Source organism: Diadema setosum, chromosome 15 (assembly GCF_964275005.1).
Source record: "Diadema setosum chromosome 15, eeDiaSeto1, whole genome shotgun sequence".
Classification (NCBI taxonomy): Eukaryota; Metazoa; Echinodermata; class Echinoidea; order Diadematoida; family Diadematidae; genus Diadema; species Diadema setosum.
In genome coordinates this window covers 25,007,885-25,034,128 of record NC_092699.1, presented here as the reverse complement: position 1 = coordinate 25,034,128, position 26,244 = coordinate 25,007,885, and the positions used below count along the sequence as shown (strand labels likewise).

The 26,244-nt window shown below is 38.8% G+C and overlaps 3 protein-coding genes and 1 long non-coding RNA gene across 4 annotated transcripts in view; 1 reads left to right on the top strand and 3 right to left on the bottom strand.

Moving 5' to 3' along the window:
- LOC140238756 (uncharacterized) overlaps window positions 1-4,586 on the bottom strand; it is an 81,079-nt gene extending 76,493 nt beyond the window's left edge. The window contains exon 1 of the mRNA XM_072318651.1: window positions 4,569-4,586. The gene's annotated coding sequence lies outside the window, so the exon portion shown is untranslated. The remainder of the gene's footprint in view (window positions 1-4,568) is intronic.
- LOC140238757 (cdc42 homolog) overlaps window positions 1-26,244 on the top strand; it is a 148,522-nt gene that overhangs the window by 75,866 nt on the left and 46,412 nt on the right. The window lies entirely within an intron of this gene.
- On the bottom strand, window positions 6,489-10,556 carry LOC140238790 (63 kDa sperm flagellar membrane protein-like). The gene is made up of 4 exons (XM_072318686.1): window positions 10,445-10,556; window positions 9,540-9,610; window positions 8,611-8,727; window positions 6,489-7,872 (listed from the first exon to the last, which is right to left on the bottom strand). Exons 2-4 carry the CDS (start codon window positions 9,540-9,542, stop codon window positions 7,522-7,524), a joined length of 471 nt encoding a protein of 156 aa, XP_072174787.1. The 5' UTR covers window positions 9,543-9,610; window positions 10,445-10,556; the 3' UTR covers window positions 6,489-7,521.
- On the bottom strand, window positions 11,900-24,380 carry LOC140239344 (uncharacterized). Its single transcript, XR_011901974.1, has 5 exons — window positions 24,175-24,380; window positions 14,728-14,757; window positions 13,499-13,519; window positions 12,573-12,584; window positions 11,900-11,923 (listed from the first exon to the last, which is right to left on the bottom strand). It is a non-coding gene; the product is annotated as an uncharacterized lncRNA (long non-coding RNA).

Genomic DNA, 26,244 nt, shown 5'->3' with positions numbered 1-26,244 from the left:
ACCGTTAAGCATTCTTTAATGAGAAGGGGATAATAGGTGCAGATTGCTTCAAAATAGTAGATAGTTCAGAATTTTTCAAAATAGTTCAGAATTTATACCAATATAAGTTGCTAGTGTCACTTTATACCGCATCGATTATTTTGCCGTTATTTTATCGTTATTCTCCGTTAATTTCTTTTGTCATTGTTATCATGTTCGTTATCAATAAAAACCCACGATGTGTAAATCACTATAAAGTATTGTAATCATCATTATTTTCTTATACCAATCAAAACAATTCATTCCATACTATACATGCTATTTCTTATAGGAGATAATTATCTTCATGTTCCATCTTCTCTGCTGCGTAAAATAATATTAATGTGCATATTATAATGTTATCGAGGCAAACGTTCGCATATACAATACACGCGTTTTGCAATCTATGCAATATACTAAAATGTATCTAATAGATTATCTAACATGGAACTTACAGTGATAGTTATATCGCCTGGACTGTGCGGTTTTCATTTCAATCAGCTCTCATAAAAAAAGACAGATGTAAGCAAAATGCATTTTCCCTGCTCTCTCTCTCTCTCTCAAAACAGACGCATATATTGCATGACATTGTGTACATGCACACTCGCACAAACACACGCAAGCACACACACACACACATTATAATGATAGGGCCTACATACATACTACTGTACTTCAAAGTATAATTCCGTATACTGTTGGCCAAATGTACACTAAGTGAACGCGCAGACACAAACGCACGCACACACACACACACACACACACGTATATATATATATATATATATATATGTATGTATGTGTGTGTGTGTGTGTGTGTACATATATATATATATATATATATATATATATATATACCCTATAATCTATGTAAGTGTTAAGTATACGCACATACTATATATCTACAATGTATACTTCAAAATGATTCCCTGTGTGGGGCCAAATGCCAATTAAGATACTCTAATTAAACTGTCTTCCGTGTATTGTTCCTTGTCCTCAACTGTCACAATCTTTTTTGACATCGCACACCCGAATGGGTAATCACGTGCAAACCCAACTCATGTTCGAGGACACACAGACGCCACATGGTGTCTTATTATAATCCGAGGTCTATCAATAAAAGATAGCAAACTCCATGACACCTTGATATATTACGTAAAGACGTTCACCGGAATTGCCGATAGAGGAGTCCGTGTGTCTGGGAGGGAAACCTGTCTAAAATGTTTCACGAGACAGGTTTCACGAGATGATAATTTACTATGTTCCTTATTGTGTTCTCAGCTCACACCCACGAGCTCACAGCTATACTACATTTTAATCTAATAGACATGGTTTAAAGGCATTTAGTAAAGTTTGGAGGATTGCGTATGTATAGGCCACAAAATCATAATTTTAACTACTCATCATCACATTCTGATCTATAATACTAGTATACAAAATAGCAAAATGTGGATGATAACAAATTCACAAATTTTACTTATATTCATGGGAAATGCAGTCATGAATCCAGATGAATCTTGAAATCCTTATAGTTTTATTTCTTTCTGATCTTATTCTTACGCGGAATCTCTATAATATAGACAAAATATTATACAACAGGGGCGGATCCAGGAATTCCATAAAGGGGAGGCGCCTTACAAAATTAAAGGGGGTCGCACGTACCCCCCCCCCCCATTTTTCTTTTATTTCTTTCGTTTTAACAAAAAATAAAGAGGGTGCGCGCGCCCGGTGCGCCCCCCTCTAGATCCGCCACTGTACAAAACTAAAACACCACAGGGATGACTGTGTCATGTACCGCAAGTAGGAAATTTTTGGTTACACGGTGTGTTAGGCCTACATACTGTGGTACAGAGTGATGAGCAGTGCAACTCTATAATTAGATCATACTTATATTTCAACGCTCCGAGCCTAACTTGATTAGTGACGAAATGAAATTTAATGTTCCGGAGGTTCACCTTTCCCACACACCTATACAAAATTGGAGGGTAAGTGAGCGAACTTTTATAGGGACTGCTAAAATAATGTCCCCATGGTCTATGTCTATGGCTATGGGTTTAAGCAAAGGGTCTTAAGACGATTGATGATAATAATCCGAGGCGGATTCTGCATGGTACGATCTGCATAGTACAGCTAGACGCGAAAACATCCCCCACCCATTTAAAGTGTTGTAATAAGCAATGTTTTTTTGTTTTCCAAGAAACTCATTATTAGCAGTATCATTATCTAATATTGCTCCCAATATTTCTATTCTGTACTGTTACTGTCGCTATAGTTATAACTAAGGTAGCTACAGCTAACTTACCATTTAATTTATCATTGTTATCACTATCTGGCGGTTTTAATGAATGGGAAAAGAAATCGAAAGAAAATTAATTGTGAATATCCTTCAGTGGTCTTGCTAAATCATGATCCCTTGATTTTTGTTTTTTATCTTTCTTTCTTTTTTTTTTTAAGAAAAGAGCATAAACGATTACAGACACGCCTTCAGGTCCCATAATTGGGTGGGATATAGGAAAACGGAGGTGAAAATGATGGAAGGAAAGGGGACGGATGAGTGAGGTGGAGGCAGACGATCTTCATACTTAGTGAGCCTTATTAAAGGTAAACGCGATAGTTCCACATCTTCTGAAGATCATGGATATTTAAAAAAAGTCGTTATCGGACATAATTATAGATGGATCATTTTTTATACGTGAAGGACCAAATGGTCAATGAAAGGAAGTTAAGGGGCAGTAGAGGGTTCAAAAAGGCTAATATAAACCTTGATTGCAGTGCATTCTTCGTACAGGGCTAATCGAACCGTCAATCCTATAATTCGTTAATACATGAAAACATTCAAATGGACTAAGACCATGACCTACACATCCGTAGTTAGCTCACCGTCTGGCAGGCTCTGTAAAATCAAATTTACGCGCTCTAGTTGCGTCATTGCTAACTGGATCGAAAAGAGAATAGTGCACGTAGTTCTTTCAAGCAGAGTCCCGGCTGCAATACATTAAGACAAATCAAAAGTACCAAACAAACCAACGTGAGGTAGTATGGTGATACAGCTCCCAGTAAATGTTGAATACTCAGCTTTGATTTGCGTGCGTAATTTGGCTTATACCTAGAGGGAAAACTTCCAATATCCTTCTTCTCTGAAGTTTCCTGGTTTTATAAGACGTCGGAAACACCTGCTTTCATCCGAAGTTCTAGAAGAGCACTGGAGTAGGCCTACAGGGGATAATGTGCTCTTGAGTTTCAAGCACAAGATTCGACTACATTAAGTGCAAGTCCATAGGCCTCCATGACTGTATCCTTCCAGGAGACACTCACATCGTAGCAGTTATCCGTTATATCTTTCTAGTCAGGTTGTGAAAAAAAAAAAGAAGGAAAGATTGAATTCTGGCAACTCTTTCGGGGTTGATGATTGGAGGCTACATTGCACGGGGTACAAAAGTTGGTTACTTGTCATATAGCGAGAGGTATTGTACACAAACCTCCGGCACAAGCACATGATATATACAACAAAATTCAATACAGCTACAATGTTCACAAAGCCATTTATTGTCTCATGTTTACTGTTCTGTCACACGCGCACACACACACACACACACACACACACACACACACGCACACAAAGACACAGTATGGAAAGGAGTGGTTGGTAAGCCCCGTGCACGACCCTCTTATCGCCGTTTTCCATTAGCCGCACCAACAAGGTGATCGCTCATTTTTTAGCTCATACCGTCACACCATCAACTCCCTAACCTTAAAGGCACTCTACACCTTACGCAGCAATTCTCTTCACAATCGTCATATTTACTAGTTTCATCCAAAGAGAGGCAAACAATGATTGCTGTTGTCATGGAAACAGGTGAACAGGAACCAACCCTCATTAACTCCCTGTTTTTGCCATAGTTGCCGTTTTAACTGGCAATATTAATGTAGAAAGACACAATGAAGAAAGGGTACAGACACCAGCGAATTCAGTTGCGTCGATATAGCATATCTGTCCATCTTTCTTTTGATTGCAACATGAATGTACAGTACGTTTATAAAACTTCACAAATTTGTCAGAAAGGAGGAAAAGTTTTCGTTGTACAGATGATATTGCAGACCATATTTTTCAAAGAGTTGCTGGTTGTCCTATCCTCTTATACAAGATTTTGAAAGGTCGCACTTTCCGAGTCCGTTGGCGATGCATTTCCTTTTTTTTTAATCTTTAAATGGCTCTTTCACTGTTAATGTTGATATGGGTTTTTTAATGTCCATTCGTCATCCCCTTCCAATGTAATGTCATGTTCGTTTCCTTAACCCTTTCTGCGCCAGGGACTTTGGACAGTGTGTACAACAGAAGGTTTTTTTTTTTTTCTTTTTTCTGTGACAATCGGCACTCAAAATCATGCAAAGGGTTAAAATACTGCTTATGGATATCCATACGCGAGTTTTTCACTGTTGATAAGCCACACGCCCGCATTTATCAAAATCTCCATCACGAATCCAACTCGCCCGTTTGCTGAGAAGCCAAAAAAAAAAAAAAATGAAAAAATTACAAAGATAAATGCTTACCTGCTTTCAATTTCTTTGCTGAATCTGTCCTTTTATGCACGAACACGGTTTCGCCCCCCGAGGATCGGGCATAAAAAGTACGATCCAATCCGCGTTACTCTCTGTGATATTGCGCCGAGTATTCGAGCGTTGCTCCGATGCCTTTTTCTCGATTTTCTTTTCTCGACGGAGAGAAAGCATATAAGACAAGAAACTCTAACAGCACGGCCACGATGGAGCGATCACTCACTACGTGCGAACTCGAAGATAGTGATAATACTGCCAGCAGGTTTGAGATATCATTGCCAAGCATACGGCATGCTGATGTCCGCGCTCAAGCGTGCACGACCATAATGCTGCGCACGCACGTGCGCCGAAGCTCAACACTCATTTTGTGTAGACCGAAAACGCGTTACTTCTTCAAGACTGTCAGGACTTTGCATATGAATCTCCCGGGATATATCTGTATTCATATTCTTCTACAAAGATACCTTTGTCGCTGTTGTTGCGCTGCACCATGGACTTTGAGGTTTGCATACCTTCCACAGATGGTGTTTTCTCATATGATATCCATTGATAGCAGTCTCCATACGGGCGTTACTCATGACATGCTTACAATGGCTTGCAGATTGAGGTCAAATATCAAATTCTGTTTAAAAGGGTCAGACGTGGTACTCTGAGCGCACCTCTATCATACATATTATCTACAATCGTGTTCATGGATGAGTCCTCCGTCGTTTTTTTCAAACAAATTGCCACCCAATCGTTCATTTAAGTGAGTTTGTATACGAAAGGGGGCGGTGGGTGGGGTTGTATTTGCAAAAGGTTCAGGAATAATAAGAGTTCATGCTCCTAGGTTTATTTCTGATCATCGGTCGTGTTTCCAATAACTTGGATCATACTCTTATTGCACGTTGATACTTCCCGCTTAACCACTCGTTGTCCCTAAAGCTGCTCTTGTGCAAACTTGTCCTCGACGTCTTTTCAACTGATTTTTTTTCTTTTCTTCACCTTCACTTGCACCATCATGCTTTTAAAAGATGACAAGACCTTATACCTATGGGAAGTTATTTATAGGCCTCCTCTACTTGTCCTCTGGTTGGAAGACGTTTAAACTCGTCTCGACATATTGTGAGGGGGCTTTGGATTTTCATGACGCGGACGTTTAGAGGTGGAAAAAAGCATTCAAAATGTATTCATATGTAACTTTTTGGTTTTGCTACAGAAAATTCAAGACCTCTTTATTGCGATATTTATCAATGATACAGAAAATTTGTCACCTAAATATTCCCGTTATGATAAAGATAGATATCATAATTATAACCTTTTTCATATAGTGCTTTAGTGTAGAGGGATTTTTTTTAAACTATCTTGTATCAATAACTCTTTGGAATTCTCCCTGATTCGTTAACTCAATCAATTGACATCGCGTCTGCGAGGATTAAAGTTTCTGTTTCTTTCTCAAATGGGTAGTTATATTTCGGTAAATTTCCTTTCCTATGGTATGTTAAGTTAATGTGTTTTAAAATTGTCATTTACTTTTTCCTCCAAGGCGAGATACTAAGTATGCCTCAAAATTCAAAGGTGCCAATTCACAGTACTGGTGAAAAGATGGTCTGCAGGAAAATTCTCCAGGGACTTGGTGTATTATCTCAGTGACCAAGAAGAATATGGCAAGAAGTGAGCTGAAAATGAAACTAGCGACGTCAACAATCTGGGAATGCCGAACTCCAGTCCTGGAAGGGTTGGGAATCCTACATCCAAAATCTAGTGCATGCTTACGCCCTCATCGGTGATAAGCATCACATTCCCGACACCCGACTTGGTCCGTTTTAACGCCCGTAACACAGAGAATTTCGTTGTTGATGAGTGTCGCAACTAATGGAGTACTCGCCTTTGCAAACTAATGTTTTCAAAATAAAAATTGTGCAAGCAGTAGAATTGTGTTTCAATCTGTTTTCAGTTTAATGAAATAAGCATTTATGCTGACTTTTTCAAGAAATGATACAATAAATAAAATACTATGAAAAGAAAAAAATACACAAACAGAAACATCATTGTACTTTGTTTAGTTGTCTCAAATTACACCCAGGTCGTTCCAAAATTCTTTCCATCTTTAAGAAAAAAAAAGAGATGAAAAAAAAAAAAAATCACTGCTAACCTGTCCAAAAAGACGTCACAAAGAATAACTGGGCTCCTTCCGTCACCACTGTAACAAAGTCACAACATAACCAAGTAGGTACTAGACGAGCCTAGTAACTCCTCGTTTCAATATACCGGGTAGTACATAAACCTAATTTGAATGTAAACATTTTAATTTTCTGAGCTCTTTTTTTTTAAATAGATTATTTCCATCTCTCATTATATTAGGTAAATTTATCCATATCCCAAAAAATGCAAGGAGTTCGAAATTGATGGTATATACCGAGTAATACATTAGATGTCCACTGATCACTTTCCTTGTCATTTGTTACGTTTTCATGTTGTCCAACACTTGATCACCTGCTGCAGACAAATCTTTATGTACAATGTTTGATGAAGCTTGGCAATTGATTTAGAAAGACGATAATCATTATGGCTTCAGAGAATGCATTTTAGTCAAGGCCCAGTCAATTTATTCCGCTCTTGCTGTCCGTACTTGTCACATTGAAATACATTGCATAATGTGGTAATTTCATGTAGACGATCTACATCGTCTAGGCTCGCAGGTGTGAATGTCTGACTGAAAAAAAAAAAAATGCATTATCATAGATTTCCAGGATACAACTGGCAAATGACGAGTATTTACGCCCCACAGCTGATCTCGCCTTCAGTGATAGAGGCGTCCACGGATTGTTTCTTTAATTGCAATCATTTTTTTTTCTTAGATTTTTCATAAACTTTATGTAGAATGATTACACAACTTGTCTTTTCTTTCTTCCGCGAGTTTTTGTTGCCTGTGGATTGTGTGTAGATCGAGGTTTGACTGGCGGCTTTAGTTGAATACATAGACTGCAGTGACTGAGGCGACAACACCGAGCAGCTGTCCAAAGGCCAACGGGAGAGGGCGTACGCCATCGTCGCTTGGGGGCGCTGTGGGTGTGACGTAATCCATGGTCAAGTCCCAATTCATTCGCGGGTCCCAGTTGTTGATTCGCGGCACCCCGTACATCAAGCTTATGTGGAAGTTGTTGCTAAGGTCCAGTGGTAACCACTCGTTGCTGCAATAATGGCATTGCAGTCCCGGGCCTGGAGGCGTGTCGGCGCCGTAGGGCCAGATGTACGTGAAACAGCTCGCTTTGTTCGGGTCATTCATGTCGCTATACATTGCGTCGTAGCACTCGTCCTAAGACAGAATGTGTACACACACAAATCAGACAAGATTTCCTAATCAGTTCTGATCTATCTGAGCCAAATATGACATTAATACTAGGAGTATATGAAGAACTTTTTATTTTTGAAGTTTGTGGTGTTGATCATGTACAAATACATTTTATCAATTGTACGCATTCTTAAGTATAATATGGTAGATTTTGAGTGAGTTGTGTGTTTTTTATTTACATTATCGTCACTTCTGTCGAGATGCCCGTTTTTCTGCTTTCCAATCTGATGGGTCTCTCCCCCCCCCCCCCCATTTTGTGCGAGACATAGGTGCTCATATTTACCCAAATTTACAACCGTTTACGAACTACTTCACTTATTATGGTGTGTCGTCTGTGTGTTGGGAGATTAACAAGAAAATGATGATGGTTTCAGACCGGAAAGCAGCATAACGGCCACATTACAATCGTTATGGCGTGTTTTGCTTTTGTTTGTTTGTTTGTTTGTTTGCTGTTTTTCCGCTATAGCCTGGATAGACAACGGGCAAGCTATACGGATGCCATTGGTGAATATCGTCGACAAAATGAGGATACATGTAAAAATCATTCGCACCATCGAATCTTACCATTTTAAAGAATGAACACAGGGTTACTACTCACACTTTTCGACTGCACTTGGTGGGTTTGTTTGCAGTTATGGATCACAAAACAATAATTGATAGTAGATAAGTTCGATTGTGTTTGTAGTCTAATTGCATCCTCACCAGGTCCATGCATCCCTTGCGAATCATAAAGCCGTCACCCTCCGGATTCATCTGGATCGTGGTGTAGCAAGTATCACGAGCGTTTGGGCAGTAAACGGCCGTTCCATTCTCAGATTCCTAGTGGGGTGGGGGGAGGGGATTAAGATGACGATGAAACAAACTCTTTTAAGCCGGAAACACAGCCAAGGTTGAAATTACACATGGCTTCGACTGCACACTCTGCAATACGTTAATGTTGGAGGCGCAAGAGTTACGGAATACTAATACTCTCCATGCTTGCACATAAGTCGTGTCTGTTGATTTCTTTACTTATTCGGCAGTTACCATGTGGGGTCATTTGTTATGATGTATCCAAATCCGTGCACAAACACATCCAAACATACGGGCGAGGGGATATCATTCAATTCTTTTTGCAGAAGTCCAATGCATAATCAATGAATGTATAGAATGAGTAGAAAAAAGGGACATTATTTGTTATAGAAATCGAGTACTAGTACATGTAGATCAAATGCTTTTCTAGAATATATTCATAAGGTATGCGTAAGAAGTTTGCATGCGTGCAATTTCTCGAAACTGAAATAGCCATGACCAGGGCGCGAATGCAGTCATTTCAACCCGACATATGTGTCTGATGGCTGCTGAAAACATGACGTGAATTGATATATTGGAAAGTTTATCTGGGACCAAAGACATTATTTCTTTGTCTGGAACCATATTCCTAGTCAAGCTCTGCTTATGAAGATTGTTGTTTAAGGGCAAAAAAAACTTTTGTGAACAATGTGTGCATTGCATTACTGTCGATTGCCTATGGTGGAAGATACTAGTAGTAGGTTGGTCTGTCGTTTATCTTTTATTCATTGGTTTGTTTATTTACTTTAACTTTTGCAGTTCACATGAGAACCTCAACGCTAGAACATCTTTATACTCACCATACGACCGTTACACTGCACATTGTCGTACGAGTCTTGGCAGGTGTAGCATCGGAATCTCGTTGCACGTGCTGCATTGGACGAAACGATCGTGGTTTTATATATATAGACCTAAGTACCCATATACCAGTAGATGTTATACTCAGCCATTCTGTAAACACCATCGCTACATTCTGTACCCACTTTATGAAATATTTTTCCCTAGCAGAAATCTATGACGAAAAATATACAATATTAACATTATTCATTTAAGATCAAGCATTCTAAATATTCTCTTGATCTTCTAAAACACTATACCCCATGCTGGTTATAACTGCTAGTTTACCTACCCAAATTCAACATGGAAAAATCATACAGATTTCCTAAACCAGTTTGACAATGAAGTCATGTTACAATCTTGTCTAAATATTATATCGCATTGAACAGTGTCCCGGGCTCCCTGCATGATAGACTGTCTATGATTCTCAGAATTCAATTTTGTCAACCTTCGTGGCAGACAAAATGCATGTATAAATCGAAAGCCTTTTACCGCCTCCATTTTGTTGTGTATGGTATACTGTTTTTGGTTGTACCCCAATGAAAACCTGTATCTAGAGTTCCCAACTGATGCCTTCTTTTTGTAAGCAAATTATTTTGAAATTAGTGTAGCACTATGTCCTGGAGCAAATAGCAATTCGTCCCTGAACAAGCACTTAAACGATATCCGAATTCTCAAGTCTGATCGATTGATTCTGAATGGCAGTTGGTTTCCTTTTTAACCATCCAAGTAACATGTTGTAATGTTGTATCGCCCAGATCTTTTCACGTCGCCTTGATTTGGTGACTTTATGTTTCTGCCTGATGTATTTTACCTGTAATTCAGATTGTTAATATATTCAACATAATAAGCAGTTTTATATACTTACCGACTTCTGCTCAGCGAGTTGACAGTTGTGACGTGCATGAGGAGAAAGGCAGAACAATAAAGCCACAAGAAACTGTTGCTTATCATTTCTATCCATACAATTACAATATATCAATGAGCAAGTAGATCAATGGTAATATCTACGGAATTAATGCCATGCAATTCTGCAAAGCTTGTTTCATTATGTTCATTATGTTCATTTATCAAGTTATTTACTTCAACCAAATCAGCAAGCTATGGGCAATTTACAATCACAAGAAAAGTATATTGGAAGTGCGAAATGAGTATGTCTTTGAAAGAATATCTTGAAATCTTGTCGCGAGAGTAGAGCGATGCCCTGTGTTTATTTGTATGATCAAAATTGTTATGAATTGCTTGTGAGGATTTGCTAGAGCCAGATGAAACAACAAATTTGAACGCTTGTGAAATCTTGTGAAAAAGTTAAAGAAACTTATCAATCATTTCCAACTGATAATACATTGGGTGATTTCAAATTCGGTGCTAGTGCTAGTGCTAGTACTCGTGCTATTTCAGCACTAGCACCGGCGATAAAACCGAACTCGGTGTTGGGAGTTGACCTCAAAATTATGACGTATTTCCGGCAGCTGGTGCTGGGCTCGGTGTTTAATGTCGTCTGCTGAACCGAGCTCCGCCGTTTGCGTTAGCGATTTACGTGTTTTGTTTTTTTTTTTTTCTCCATTGACTAACACTAGCCCCTATCCATAGGGATTATCATTTTATTCATTTCAAGTTCGGTGCTGGTGTTAGCGTTGCCGTGCGAGACCCGTATTCACTTCCATAATAGATAATAGATAATAAAGTCTATGCTAATACAGTGGTCGCCCACGTAGAACACGAACACTCCAGACATGGCTATATAAATCTGAGCCTGGGAGCAAAATTAAGATAGTTGTATTTTGGGGAATGGATGAAATTTGTGGCATTTTAATCCGTCTTCCTCACTATGTGTCTTAAACTAAGCAGTTTTGGCCACATCTTTTAATATTTGACTGTAATCACGCGCCATCACTAGCACTAGCCCCGAACTTGAAATCACACATTATATTATACGGACAGAGAGAATAATCAAGATGAACAATGGAGAACGAGGTGAGACGAGGGATATCAATTCAATTCAACTCAGTTCAATTCAGTTAAATTCAATTCAAGTTTTATTTCCAATATCATATTTTTGTTGTCAATACAAGTTCAAGTAAAGCAAAACATACAATATATTACAACATATGAAGCTATTTTTTTTTCTACAAAATACATGTAATTGTGTTATTGGATAAGAGATGCCCATGCATGAGACAGCTTGTAAAAATGTGGGCAACTCAATACATCGAAGTTACGATCGAAAAAAAAAAAAGAGTAAAGGAACGTAGTAGGGTCAATACACACACAGACACAGAGACACATCGGAAGGAGATGAGACACAATTTTATCAACTTACCCGGTGGAAGAGTTTGTACTATATCTGAAAGTTGGGGGGAAAAACAATATCCATGACTTGATATTTATTTCAAGTTAAACATAGCTATTTGAAAAACAAACAAACAAACAAACAAACAGAATTTTCCCTGGAAGGCGGAATACTCGTAATTTACTAACGGTAAGTGGAGAGATTAGTTTCTAGAACTTTCTATGATAATAGCTCAACTTCTTTAAAAAAAGAGATGACGATAAAAGAAATGATTATAAATCTCTGTGTAGCATTTTAGAAACAGTCAGTGAGTAACTTGCATGATCATTAATGATGGCCTATTGCATTTGTCAGTTGGTTTTGTGCGACTGGATACCAAATTCCATGCATTTGTTGAATGAAACACAATGTAGTCGAGGCTTGAGACAAAAAGTCGTAAAAGTCTTTTAGAATCATGTATACATATACTTAATAAAGCTGATTAAACTGGCATCTTATTTCTGACATAATATTACATATCGCACACCAACCAATGTATGTGCTGATTGCACACGTCGAGTCTTAACAGTTCACCAGGTCAAATGCCAAAGTCATATAAATCCAAGTAATTGTTGCATATTTCTAAACAGCTCGAGCTTCGTGGTATTGACTGCTGGATCTCTAAGAAATAATAATATATACCAAAGCAAAGCAATAAACTTACCATCGGGAGCGTCTGAAAAATGAGGTAAGCAACGGTAAAAACGCATTATGTTCAGTTATTTCAAATTTGCAAAAAGAAGCCCTTTTGGGTTCTGAGTAGATACAGCATTTGTTTAATCATTCTGGAGATATGTCGTCGCTTTGATAAGTCGAAGTAATCTGAGCTGCTGCCTACAATGATAGATGATCACAGCGTAAATCTTGAGACAACCTACAATGTTTTGTTCAAATTACAGTGAAATCATTTCATGTTACAGTTTCTAATATCCCTGCCTATCATCGCAGAGCTGGTGCAAGTGTTCATTTGTGTTGAGGATCCACAGCTTTAAACAAATTGTGCCACGGTTCATTTTCCTGTACAAGAGATAAAAGGGCTGTGATCCACTTTAAAACAGATACAGTCAAACCTGCCCTAGCTGCCTCCTGTCTATAGTAACCACCTGCCGTATCACTATACCGTCACTGAAAAATCCCCCTCCCCCCCGGAAAAGCAATGTTAAAACCATGCGTAAAGCGGCCACCTGTTAATAATGGCCAATCTTTTCTCCTCCCTTTGGTGCACTGTGGCCGCTATTATAGACAGGTTTGACTGTAGCTACCTCGACGCAGAAGCAGTGTCTCATACAGCATACGTCCATGTCAAGAAGAGCCATTTTCGTTCAGAGATGGCCAGATATACTGTCACTGGAATAATTGCTGATGCCATGGCAACTAACATCAATGCCCACTATTCAAACTGGTTCCTGCTTAACTGTGGTCATGACAGTTTCGCCATCCCAAGCTTCAATCATTGTAGAGTTCACTTATTGAGAACTGTGGGGGGTTGCTACAATGTAATGCATGGACACGAATTAGAGTACTTGTATCTGTCCTGGGACTGTGACCAAGAATATTTAAACTGATCATCGTCATCAGAGCAAAACTTACCTGTACTGCCTGTTACAAAATCTGTGTGGAGAGATGGAAACAGTAAATAATGTTAATACGTCAGAAAGCACAATCACACTTCAGCACTGGCATCATCCATGTCCAGCGAATCAAAACGGACACGCGTGATCACAAACATTTTGCCGTCAACTCTATCCTCCACCTGATTTTTGTAAAACTAAAATCTCTAGACTTTCTAGTTCTGTCGTCTATGATTTATTGGAAATCGTTGTGATCTTGGAACCAATTCACCTCTAAACACTATCATTACTCGTAAATTTCATTTACAGTGTAATGCAGAAACATATAGAAACAGAAAAGGACAAACAGCAGCGAACTTATAATTGATACTCAAAGCCATGGCATACATTAAAAAAAAAAAAAAATCGTCAGAGTTGATAGACGCTGATAGGGAAACTGAAAGGGTTTAGCTAGACGGTATCAGAGGACAATTACCCCCCCCCCCCCCCCCCGCTAAATACCGGTTAGTGACTGATAGGGTTAGAAAATATTAGAAAGATTGGGATGAGGGTTCAGAATGGTTAGAGTCTGGGGGTAACTGTCCAGGGCCCCTGGGGAACGTTTAGAAAGGCCTGATGAAGTTGCGAACCAAACCACGCTAAATAAAGATGGACCAGATCTGAGAATGTTTGCCTACGAGTACGACTCACGAGTCGTGTAGACTACCACTGTTCACAGCATTCATTCATTCATTCATTCATTTTCATTTTAGATAGACAGTCTAGACCCTCTATTAAAAAATATCTAGCATCTAAACGTGATCTTTTATTTCTTCAACAAATCTATGCAGCACTGTGCTTAGATAGATCTATAGTACTATAGCTATAACATCTTTTAGGAGTAATTTAAAATCATATTGTTTAGTGCATTTTGAAGACCAGTGCCTTTTGAAGACAGACTTTCATGTCTTCTTTTTCATCTTCTTCTATTACGGTGTATATATTTTCTGTCTTTTTGCTTTGATGTAAAGCGCCTTGAGCATTTAATCAGAGTGGAGAATGGCGCCATAGAAATTACATATATTATTATTATTACTATTATCATTACTATTATAGATCTAGTATTGTTCTGTCTGTCTAACAAAAGTTGGAGAGTTCTTATATCCGAAATACCAAGTAAATCAACAAAGAAAGAGTGAACGAATATCACCATCGAATTAAAGCAAATAGTTTAGAAGTGTTATAAGAAAATGATGAAGATTTGCTTACCATCTACAGTCTGTGCGTATGATAATGAACCTGTGGAGTGATAAAGAAAGAAACATTGATGATGCAGATGGAAGAAACATCATGGTAACGTTAGAACTTGGTAGACTCTACTATACTATATTCTCATCCAGATCATGCATTTCCACAACATGCAATGCAAGAAAGATAGCTGATAATACAGTGATATCTACTCTGAAAATTAGCCCCTAAAGTTAAGAACATCTAGCCTAGAATCTAGGCCTGCTAGACAATTTTAGACCTTTCTTCTTCTTCTTCTTCTTCTTCTTCTTCTTCTTCTTCCGTAAGAGTAACCGCAATCAACTTGCTGATTATTCTGTCACTTTCGGGGAGGTCTAAGTTATGCAAGTCTTCAAAGAGTTCAAGTAGTTGCCGTAGTGTCTCTAGACAACCATGTCTAACGTTAGTACAAGTTCTAGACTGAGGGGAGGCCTATATAGATATCTACAGTAGACTAGATCACTATTCAATTAGAGTTGAGTTAACACCGCTAGATCAGGCAGTCTATTGTAGACGGTCTACATACTGGTATTCTATAGAACCTAGAGACTGGAGTCTACAGTAGGCCTACTAGGCCTACTACCCTAGTCTACAGAGATTACAGGGGACAGTAACCTGTAGGCTGTAACGTTGGTCGTGAGTATACATAGTACGTTAGGCCCTAACAGTAACGTGTTAATTCTAAGGTTAGTAATTACCTAGACGCCCAATCTAAAGTTGAAAACTTGTAACGTTAGAGGGCCATTCAAAGGATTCAGTCCTGAGCCTGAGGAGATTCATGTGATGTTACTACTGGCCACTGCTGTAGAATCCACGGGAGAACTAGTGTTAGACCCTAGCCTATAAACTAATGCAATCTGGATTAAATTTGTTACGCTTCTGCTTCCAGTGATCATTGAGCTTGGACCCTAAAGGGCCGTTCACACTGGAGCGGTTTTGCGGCAGCGGCAGCGGCAGCGGTTTGCCGCTAAACTCTGCCGCAGCGGCACGCCGTTCACACTGGAGCGGTCTGCCGCGCGTAATATGCAAATCAAATTGTTTCCATTGGCACCTGCAGTTTTCTAGTAATCAATTACATTGTATGCACATGTATACCGTGAATGCATCACCTGGGCCTGAGAATTAACAAAACCCCTTTTCCGAAATGAAACATACAATCCAGGGAATCAAGGATTCGTAACATGCAAGAAGACTATTGGGCAATCAGTACTGGAATCTCAGCTTTTCAATTTTTCACAAACATAAACAAAACACTTTTAACACGGACTGTTCAATGAAACTGCAAAATATTCATTGTGTTACCGATACTTGCATGCACGCAGAAATGATTGCATCGGACGACTGACATACAGATAATGAGAAGGCCGTACATAAAAGGTGTACATCTAACAACTTAATATCTCAAAATATAATATGCGAAGGTGACATTTTATGTGTTTTGGGTTTTTTTGTTTTTTGTTTTTGTTTTTTTTTAATACCAAATTACTCAGCATCCGATCAAAGTAATATCTTATCTTGCTTCGTGTTGATGTGAATATGACATTTTTTTTCTGGTGTCGGCAAAGTAGTCAACTGTATGAAAGATGAGCTCTTTAAAAAAAAAAAAAAAAAAAAAAAAAGACTTCTTTACTTGTCATTCCAGTCTTTATCAATGAACTCTACGGACTGAGTGTAAATGTTTGATTTGGTATCTGTACCACTTCATGCTCTTTCTGGAAGTGTAGTTACAAAGGTGAGGGGAAGTCACCGTAAAGAATATACTCTGCAATGGATAAGTTTTAGGTACGTAATATGCCTACCATTCACTCTCCTACTAGACCTACGTATGTAGAGTATAATGTGGTCCACAACCCGGAACCGGACCAGCAAACTCGCCCACATAACTGTACTTCTACCTATGGAAAAACAAGGGTAACATTTTCACTCTCTACAACATGTGTTTTATGTTATGCATGGGGAAGAAATTAATGGCGGTTTTGCGTCCTCTTAGAAAAAACAAAACAAAAAAACAAAACAAAACACGAAAACCACTCACACACACACACAATCTCACTTTGGATTTCAAATTCATATATCTGTATTTAAACCATCAAATTTACACTTTCAGAACTCTGGATAGAATTTTAGCAGACAGTCGATTTCCAAGTGAACCACACAACTGCTGGGTAAAGTGATAACCAAAAGCCAACTGAGGTCGGATTGATTTAAAGCAAGTTTTGTGGAATTGCACTCAATCATTTCTTCGATTAATTTAACCACCAAATGAAAACATTAGTTAACAGGATTTTTAACCAATTTATGTTGGTAAATGACAAACATCACTCGAAATACACATCAAACAATGCACATATACTGATACAAACCACACAATGCACATTTAGCACTTGAGACACTAATTCTGGACAATTGCTACAACATATATTCTCACTGATGTGATCTAATATGGCAGTCTGTCGCAGAAATAAAGTACAGTGTATGCATACTGTTAACATTTGCGAAGGGAAGTAATATATTCTGTGTTAACACATTCACATGTAAAAGGAAAATTCACAAGATCTGACATTGTATGAGCAACTTTGTAAATCTGAATGGATACATATGAGTTGTCAAAACAATAAAGTAATGGTAATGGATTTTATGAATGATTAAAGTACATGTATGATAATCAACACCAATATAATTTTGATCTTGGACCTACTTTCTATAAGCATAGATATTCTCATCTCCTACATCTGAAAAAAAAATAATCAATTCAGTGCAAATTCCTAGCAGAAATGCATACTTTACAACATTACATTTCATCTTTCAAACTTCATAAGGACCAATCTTTCTCAGTAATAAGAAACAAAAAGTACTTGTATTACATGTAAATGGGGCTAGGGCAATTACCCCCTGGGCATTTACCCCAGACCCTTCCCCTGGCCCTAATCCTAATCTTAATCCTGAACCTAATCCTAACCCTAACCCAAACTCCTAATCCTAACCCTAATCTTTAATTTTACCTTACCACTATCCAGTATTTAGCCAGGGGGTAATTGCCCTCTTGGGGCAATTGCCCGGATACGCATGTACATACATGTAGGACAGGGAAAATAAATGAGAGAATAGGATTGAGAGAAAAGAGCAGTACAGAGTTCATCAATGAACTGAGCAAGAAAGAGCGGATACATAGGGGTGGATGAGGCTTGAGATTTACAATGATATGGATATGTACTGTAGTTACAAACACAAACACAAGAAAATCAGGATAAGCAAAGGAATACAACAAAAATGGGCACCTAGTGCTTACATGGTTCAATTTAGCATCTAGTCAGATAACAAAATCAAGTAACAAACAGAATAACAACATATTACGCATATAATGCAATGACCCGTTTTGAGTCATCTGACATCAAATACTAACTTAATGCAAGGAAAGTACAAACTGAGTGTTAAAGATTATACATGTAATGAAATATTTGATGCCATGTCAACATTTATAGATTTGGGTTTCAAGATAAACTTGAAGCTTCAAAAATCTGTAGTAACATGCTTTGGGTACACTATAAAGTGCTTGGTCTACTGCTAATTATTTTACTCATTGCCATGCAGCATAATACAATATTGCATCCATACTCCAAAGTCAAATACACACATGTGACAGGTACTATGTAGGTGCATAGTGAAAAGGTGGAATTTCATCACATGTTTGAATAGTATGCTGGCTACTAGCCTACCTGGGAGCAATGCAAAGAATTCTTTTGTTGTGGGCCTGTACATGTATATACTATCACATTTCTCCTGAGTAGAGTTCTAACTGCGAAGTGATAAACATTAGCCTGCCTTGTATGATAATCATGAAGAACTTGGTCACTTCTTACGAACATAGATGAAATTGCTTGGGGTACATCTTCACTACTCAAGTGGTACATGAAGGATGCCAGTTATGATAAAGACAATTATATCTTGTGTTTTCAAATTACCATTCACATTATAAAGACGGAAAGTAGTTTGATCCACAATATTTTGGTTAAATTTTCTATAGATTTTTTTTTCATTACCATGGCAACACATTAAATTACATACCACATTCACCTGTAATAGTGGCCACATATGCCAAATTCTAGGTCAACTCCTAAAAAAGCAAGAGAGTTGTTGTAACTTGGGTTGGAACCAGGTGCAAGCATGGTTAGCAACAATAGTATTGACAGATATTTGGGCCAGGTGAGGTCATTTAGAACTAGTTTCCATGGCGATGTCACAGTTTGGTGCTCTATACATCCCTTGTCAACTTGTACACACTATGTGTGGGCTTGGTGTGTAATAATGGAATTAGCAGCTTATCACATATTTGATACCAGTCTACATAATCATAAGTAAAACTAGCTCCTTGAAAAGTGATACATGTTTCAAAGAAGCATTGACCACTAATAGTATCAATATAAATGTACCTTATCATTCATACCTGGTACAGGTGTATAGTCAAAATACAACAATATCCAAATGGCAAATGGCTTGTGAAATAACATGGTCACTGTTATGAGGAGACCACAATTAAAGGTCAGTGCCTATTTCCCTATAACATTGTATGTACTTCTCAAGCAACTGCTGTTTTATTATGCAGACTTGATATGGGAAGGGTGGAGATGATGAATGAATGGTTGCATTATGGTTTACTCGGCAAATTTAGAAAATGAGGGATGGATGCCAAAGTTACAAATCCTCCTTGTTTGTACAGGAGTCCCTTTTAAAATGGTTTCACTGCCATGCAATGTGGCCAGCAGTTGAGATTTAGAACGAAGATCAACTTGAAGACAAGATCAGCTGCAGCCACAATGCCTTGACAAGACTGTGCCCTGTGCTCCACATCTGCAGATACATGTACCTGAAGAGGGTATAATTTGCTTTCTCCAATAAGAAGGATGAAGGGCTGTGACTGCGGATGTTCTGTGTCGACCACATATGAGCAGTTAAAACGGTCCTTCCTGGAAGAACGAAAAAAGCAACCATATATGAAAACAGTGTAAACATTTTGAAGACATATTGATGTGCATCATTTTCTTATGCCTGTATACACATGATACATGTATTTCCAGTAATTTTGTATCATATATTCACTAGCAACTCCAGCAAACTAGGAGGAAAAGTGACCAAGATTAGAAGGTCATGCTTTAATGCTGAAGATCTACTATGCACATACAGGAGTGAGTCAATCATGATATCAGGAAACAGGGGGCAAAATTGTTTCAGAAGGGGGAGGGGAAGTAGTACAGTCCTGTAAGAAAGCTACAGATCACAACAGAACAATTCACACCTCTGGCCTTCATGGTGCTATTTGTTTGGGGTTTTTTTTCTCCATGTCTAGCTTAATTACAAACCAGAACTATCTTTGCAAAGAAGTGTAACTCTGTCTAAAGTGAATTTTTTTTTTTTGGACCACCCCCCCCCCCAAAAAAAAAAAGAAATAAAAGTGACAGACAATTTTACATTCAAAGTCACATATAATGACTTGCATTTTTCATGTCCTCCGAAACTGATTAAATTGGCATGGGCTAATTTCTTGACCTAGGCACCTATGGTACACTATAATATACACTATTAAAATGATTGATTGGTCCATGCTGCATATTGTGATATGTGTCAAATGTATGGGATGTTGCCATATACATTATAAAGAAAGAGAAGAATCTACATACATGTACATTTCCTTGGAATGAAGGGGCAGGGTAAAGATTAAAAGATGTGCCTTCACAGAAATTTCACTCTTTAATTCTAGGTGACATACAAAATACGTACCTGTGTTGTAATTAGAATTATCAGGTATGGTACAGCACATGTACCATCACTTCCAAAATAAAGTTGTTGTTTTTTCCTCCCCGGGAGTAAGTCAAGTTCTGAACAATGGTTATGGTATAAATGTACCTAGAATGTCAATCTTTTGAATAATGCACTTTCAGTAAATACTGAAGGCTGAAACTCACAACTTTCTAGTCAATGAGTGAGCTTGCATATCAAAGCCTGGTCAGGGATGCAGCCTCCTTTATGGTCTTTCCGCATTCGCTGAATAGGACAGCAGCAGATTCAATCACTGTTTACCTGAGGGTAAATAATATTTATACAAGTGATGTGTTATACAAATGATGTGTTATACAATGCATTATAACATTATTTCCTTACATGAATAGGGGGAACTTTTTACTCAGTACAAAGAAAATGTAATAGAAACAGGTCTCTTTTAAAAAGCACCTTAGCCCTTAACTCCCATAGCCAACACCACAGGCAGGAATTGATTGCCTGAACTTTTGATATCTGATTTTGCCTCTTAAATTGCTCCATTTTGCAATACAATGTAAGTGCTACGAATATGCCAAGTGCTTATATCAGTGAAACTATTCATGAAAATATACATTTGGTATTGCTACCAACATGAATTAACGCACTGAATTACCTGCAGAACACAATACAGAGGGTCATCTTTCCTACCGAGGAACACAAAGGACTGGCACAGCCTTTCAGAAGAAGTAGTGGCTGCTTCAATCCTTGATACAATATGTCAAGGGTCAGCAATTAACCAACCACTGCATCATTGACATTTTTTCCCCTTAAGAAGAATTAATTGTATGAATGCGGGTACCACCTATCGGCACCCTATGGATTTTCAGCTCGTTTATTCCAAAAGTATAAAACAAATTCGCCTAAGTTTTTCCTCAAATAAGCTGTAAATACTGCAGTTTCAAATCTCATGACTGTTCTGTTGATTCTGAATCTGCGTTGTAAAATTATGCAATTTTAGTGCGTGCGATGCATTTTCTTTGTGCGGCTGAAAAGGGGTACCTCACGATCTGCACCCCTTCCCTCCATAGGTAATACATGCGAATTTTATAGTCATGCATTGTTACTGAGTGGATGTGTGACTGAAATGTGTTTAGTTTGTTTTGTTGGTTTGATTTTCGTTTCTTCGTTACTGTTTTCATAGCTAATGGCACTTAATCCCACGCGTACCTTTTTGTTCTATACGTAAATAGCCATGATACGGTACGCAGGGTGTCGATGTACCCTGCCGATAGCTGGTACCCTGGTTACCATACATTGAAGAAACTGTCCAAGTGTATTGATTGTGGGAAATGTGGGCATCTTTGGAAAGGCAGGACAAAATGCACATGCTTACCAGCTACAGTACAGTTAGGCTACAGTTAAAGTGATTTTAAAACATTACCTTTAACTTGGTCAGACTCAGCCTGAGAGGATTTGATATACTTTCTAACAAGATAACTCTGTTCTTCTTCACTGCCTGTCTGATGATACGAAACTGAACGCGAGTAAATTCAAGTAAACATAGTCTTTGTCATGCCAATGGACAAAGTTGTGGTTATGTGTATGCATTTATACCAGTGCAGTGGCAGTATGGCAGTACAAAAACACCTACATTGTACGTAGTACATGACCTACATCCAGGCCTATACTTATAGGCAGAGTCAGTACCCAAAACATAATACTATACCAGTGCGGTGGCAGTATGGCAGTATAAAAACACCTACATTGTACGTAGTACGTGACCTAACTATACACAGCCCAGTCGCTGTAGGTAGTGTACTAACAGCGTCTGGCCGGGCTATATGTGACCTACATCTAGGCCTAACGTTATAGGCCTAGAGGCAGAGTCAATACCCAGAACATAATACCTTAGGCCTAGGTCTAGAAACTCTAGACTACAAACTGTTAATAGAACTATTGACATTAACATGTAACAGTAGGGCCTACTATCAGAGTATCAAGCCTAGAGGCTAGCTGTTTTTGTTGTTATTGTTATTTGAATCTATTTGCCGTTTTATCATTTCCGTAATTTACGCCAAATCTTTACTTTTTAATTAGAGTAGAATCTAATTCATAAGTTATGAATTGGTCTAGACAATTTCCCCTAGGGCCTAACAAATGTTACATTAGTTTAATTTTATTAGAAATAATTCAAAAATACTCTAGACGCTATGATATCAAATAAATCTAACGTTACCAAAGAAGCATATTATAAATAGGTTGTCTACGCCTACGTAACCTTTTTTTTTTTTTTTTTTTTTTTTTTTGTAATTAGAGGATCTACGGCCTAGCCCTAGCCTTTAGGCCCTACCGCTAGTACCGGTTTACAATCAACCATATTATGTGGTCCATATGGGAAGCCCTTCCCATCTACGGACCCCATACATTACTGGTCAGTAGTAGGTGTGGGACTAGTCGGACAGTAGGAGTGCTCCTATGGACCTAGTACTTCAGTAGTTCTAGATCTACTCTAGACATCAAGGCGTCAGTACCATGTTGGCAGAATACTATATCAGACATAGATAGGCGTATATGGGACTGTGATATTGATAGACTGCTTTCTTTCGCTGGCGAGTTTGCGTCTATGGCAAAATACGTGGAAAGTTACAATCTGCAATGTAGCCTCTGCAAGAGAGTGACCGCTGTCATGGGTCGAAACAAATGGCAAAACCTTGAGAAAACCAAACGAGCAACTTACCATTTAGCCCGATTTCATCACCAATGGTCTCCAATTCGATATTTTCCTCAGGAGTGTTTTTGTGAACATAATTGAGTTTATTGTACAAAAGTTGTCTTTTCTGGACGTCTTCGTTCAGCTCTTCGATCGACGTGTTGTACCTTCGCGAGACTCTTGTTTTCAAGCTAAAGTTTATGACCCCACCCACATTAAAACGTCACAAACTAGCTCTATTATGATTGGTCAACAGCAACCTCGCCGCAGCGGCAGACAAGAAAAATCGCTCAGCAGAGCGATTCGAGAAAACCGCTTGCGGTTGCCGCTCTGAAAAGTCGCCGCTACCGCTCCAGTGTGAACGGTCGTACATGTACAACACGCAAGGGATTTTTGCGGCACGCCGCTGCCGCTGCCGCTGCCGCAAAACCGCTCCAGTGTGAACGGCCCTTAATAGTAATATTCACTGATGTTGCCTCGACAGCATCTGCACAAAGGCTATTCCAGTAGAGTTCTAGAGATCTATTTGCTACTCTCTGACTGAAAGAGTTCAACCTTTTACTATAGTTCGACACCTTCCTTTATAATACAACTTAATTGTTAACCTTGCCGCTCTCAAGTCTAAACGGTAGGCGTGGTTAAGTGGTAACAGTGGTAGGTCAGGATCCTACTGCCGTACTGGTATGGGCTAGGGCTACTAGCCTATGCTTTCTTTTTATCAGTTAGACTCTACAGTTTATAGAGTCTAGACCTCTACGCTCTAGAATGTCTAACAAATAAGCAAGTTGTTGACTGGCCTGTAAAAATAGAGTTTTAACAGAGATTGTTTTCTGCAATAGGAGAGTCTAACGTTAGATCTAACGTTACAACTATAGAATAGGCTTAACCGTTAGTGTTAACAATCAATCATAACAATAACATGTGGTTAGGTCTAACGTTTAGGCCGCCTACATCTTACTGCTTACCTGTTTGTGCAAGGATCACCGGTAACACTGCCAAAACTAAAATCACCCGACTTGCCATCTTGTAAATCCCAAAATGATAAAACTTGCAATTTTCGTAGATTTTGTCTTTCTTCTTTGCAGTGTTTGCCAGTGCAGATGTTTCATAAAATCGCAGTAGGTCGGCCTACGTCGCTGTAAACTTGAATTGAACGTGACATCGATGCGCATTACCTGTTTGTTTCTATGGAGATATTCTACAAACGCATTGAGTGATGCGCAACTACGTCATCAAAGGAAGAGCGCGTAACCTTTGCGAATACCCGCGCTCTTTACATCCGACATTGTTACGTAAACAATGCCTCCTCAAAGAGATTTAGAGAGATTCCGCACTTTTGTTCCGAACACACTGTTTTCGTTGGACTTGAAATCGTCGAGTCGGTGAGATCAAATTCTTCGACCCCACCAAGCTTGTAAATATTATTTCTTGATGTGAATATAGAAGCATGAACTTGGATTACTTGTTTTATAAGTATGATGATTATATAACTGGGTAGAGTCTAGGGCATACCCCCTTGGCAATTATCCCAGCCCCTTCCCCTGACCTAATCATAATCCTGAACCTTATCCAAACCCTGACCCAAACTCTAGACCCTAAACCTAACCCTAATCCCAGTCTTTACTCTAACCTTTTCACTAACCAGTACTTAATTGCCCTGATACGGACGGGGGATGTTCATCATCACGTAATGTCAATGTACACTGAAACTCACTCTCTCCGCCTGTACACAGCTTCGTCATAATAGTCGTAAATTTATATTTCTGCTGCCACTTCCGCCGGATTTCAACAGCTAACAATAAAAAAAAAAAACAACAACAACAACAACAAACAAAACAAAACAAAACAAAACCCTTCGCTCTCCCACGCACTTCAAGGTTTTATCACCGCTCTGGTACAACTTGCAATCGACAAAATCTTAACCGTATATTTTTTTTCTGGTGCCACTTCCGGGGTAAAAAAAAGAAAGAAAAAAAAAGTGGGAGCCCAAAGTGGTTACACCCTATGTATTCCTACGTATTGTGCGATTAAGGCTACCCCCTCCCCCTTCCCCTCCACTCCCCCCCCCCCCCCCCCCCCGATGCGCCAGCCCTGAGCCAGACGAGGTGATTTGGGAAATGTTCAGATTAAAGTAATTTGCAGAAAGGACATTGTACATCGGATCCATCTACAAACGGGGAGTGGTTTCAACTTAAAAGGGGCGTACAGAACTCAAGGATTGGAGCGAAACTTTTTATAAGCCTTTGCTTGAACAACGTACCTGCCTGAAAACTGTCGTGTAAAACTACATGGAGGAAATGCAATGTGCGACATGATAGTTGACGAGAGATAAACTAATATTACAACCTATATAGTTATACGTTCAGACGACAAGTCCTAACCTCGAGGTTAGGAAACTTCCAGCTAGGTTAAAGGGATTGTATATAGTTTAGGTTGAGACCTAATTTCAGGTTTTAAACATTTTCTGGTGAGATAATGACAAACCTCTAATGAAATATGAAAGAGCATGTAATTCCATGAAGAATTCAACGTTTATTTGATGAAAATTGGTTTTGAAATGGCTGAGATATTCAAAACAGAGCGATTCTAACAAAGTGTGGGACCCACACTTTATTACGATCGCTTTGTTTTACTTTGTTTTTGGATGTTTCAGTCATTCCAAACCTTATTTTCATCAAATAAACCTTGAATTCCTCTTAAAATAATATGCTCTGTACTATTATTCACAAGTGTTTTCTGGGTATCTCGCAAAAAGTTAAAAGCCCAATTCTCATCTCCACCAATACTGTACCATCCCTTTAAGCTCTTATATACCCCGTAAAGGCCCGGTCACACCGCCAGAACTTTGCTTGAGCGTTCCTGGAGCGGTGAAAAAAAAAAAAAAAATCATCACCGCTCGTAACCGTTCACCACCGTTTAACAGAAGTTGGCCTCTGTTAAGGCAACGCCGTATACGCTCGACCACCGCTGATGGTCCCTCCTTATACCGCTCCGAAAGTTTTGAGCTGCACAAAATATTGCGAGCGGTGAGGAGC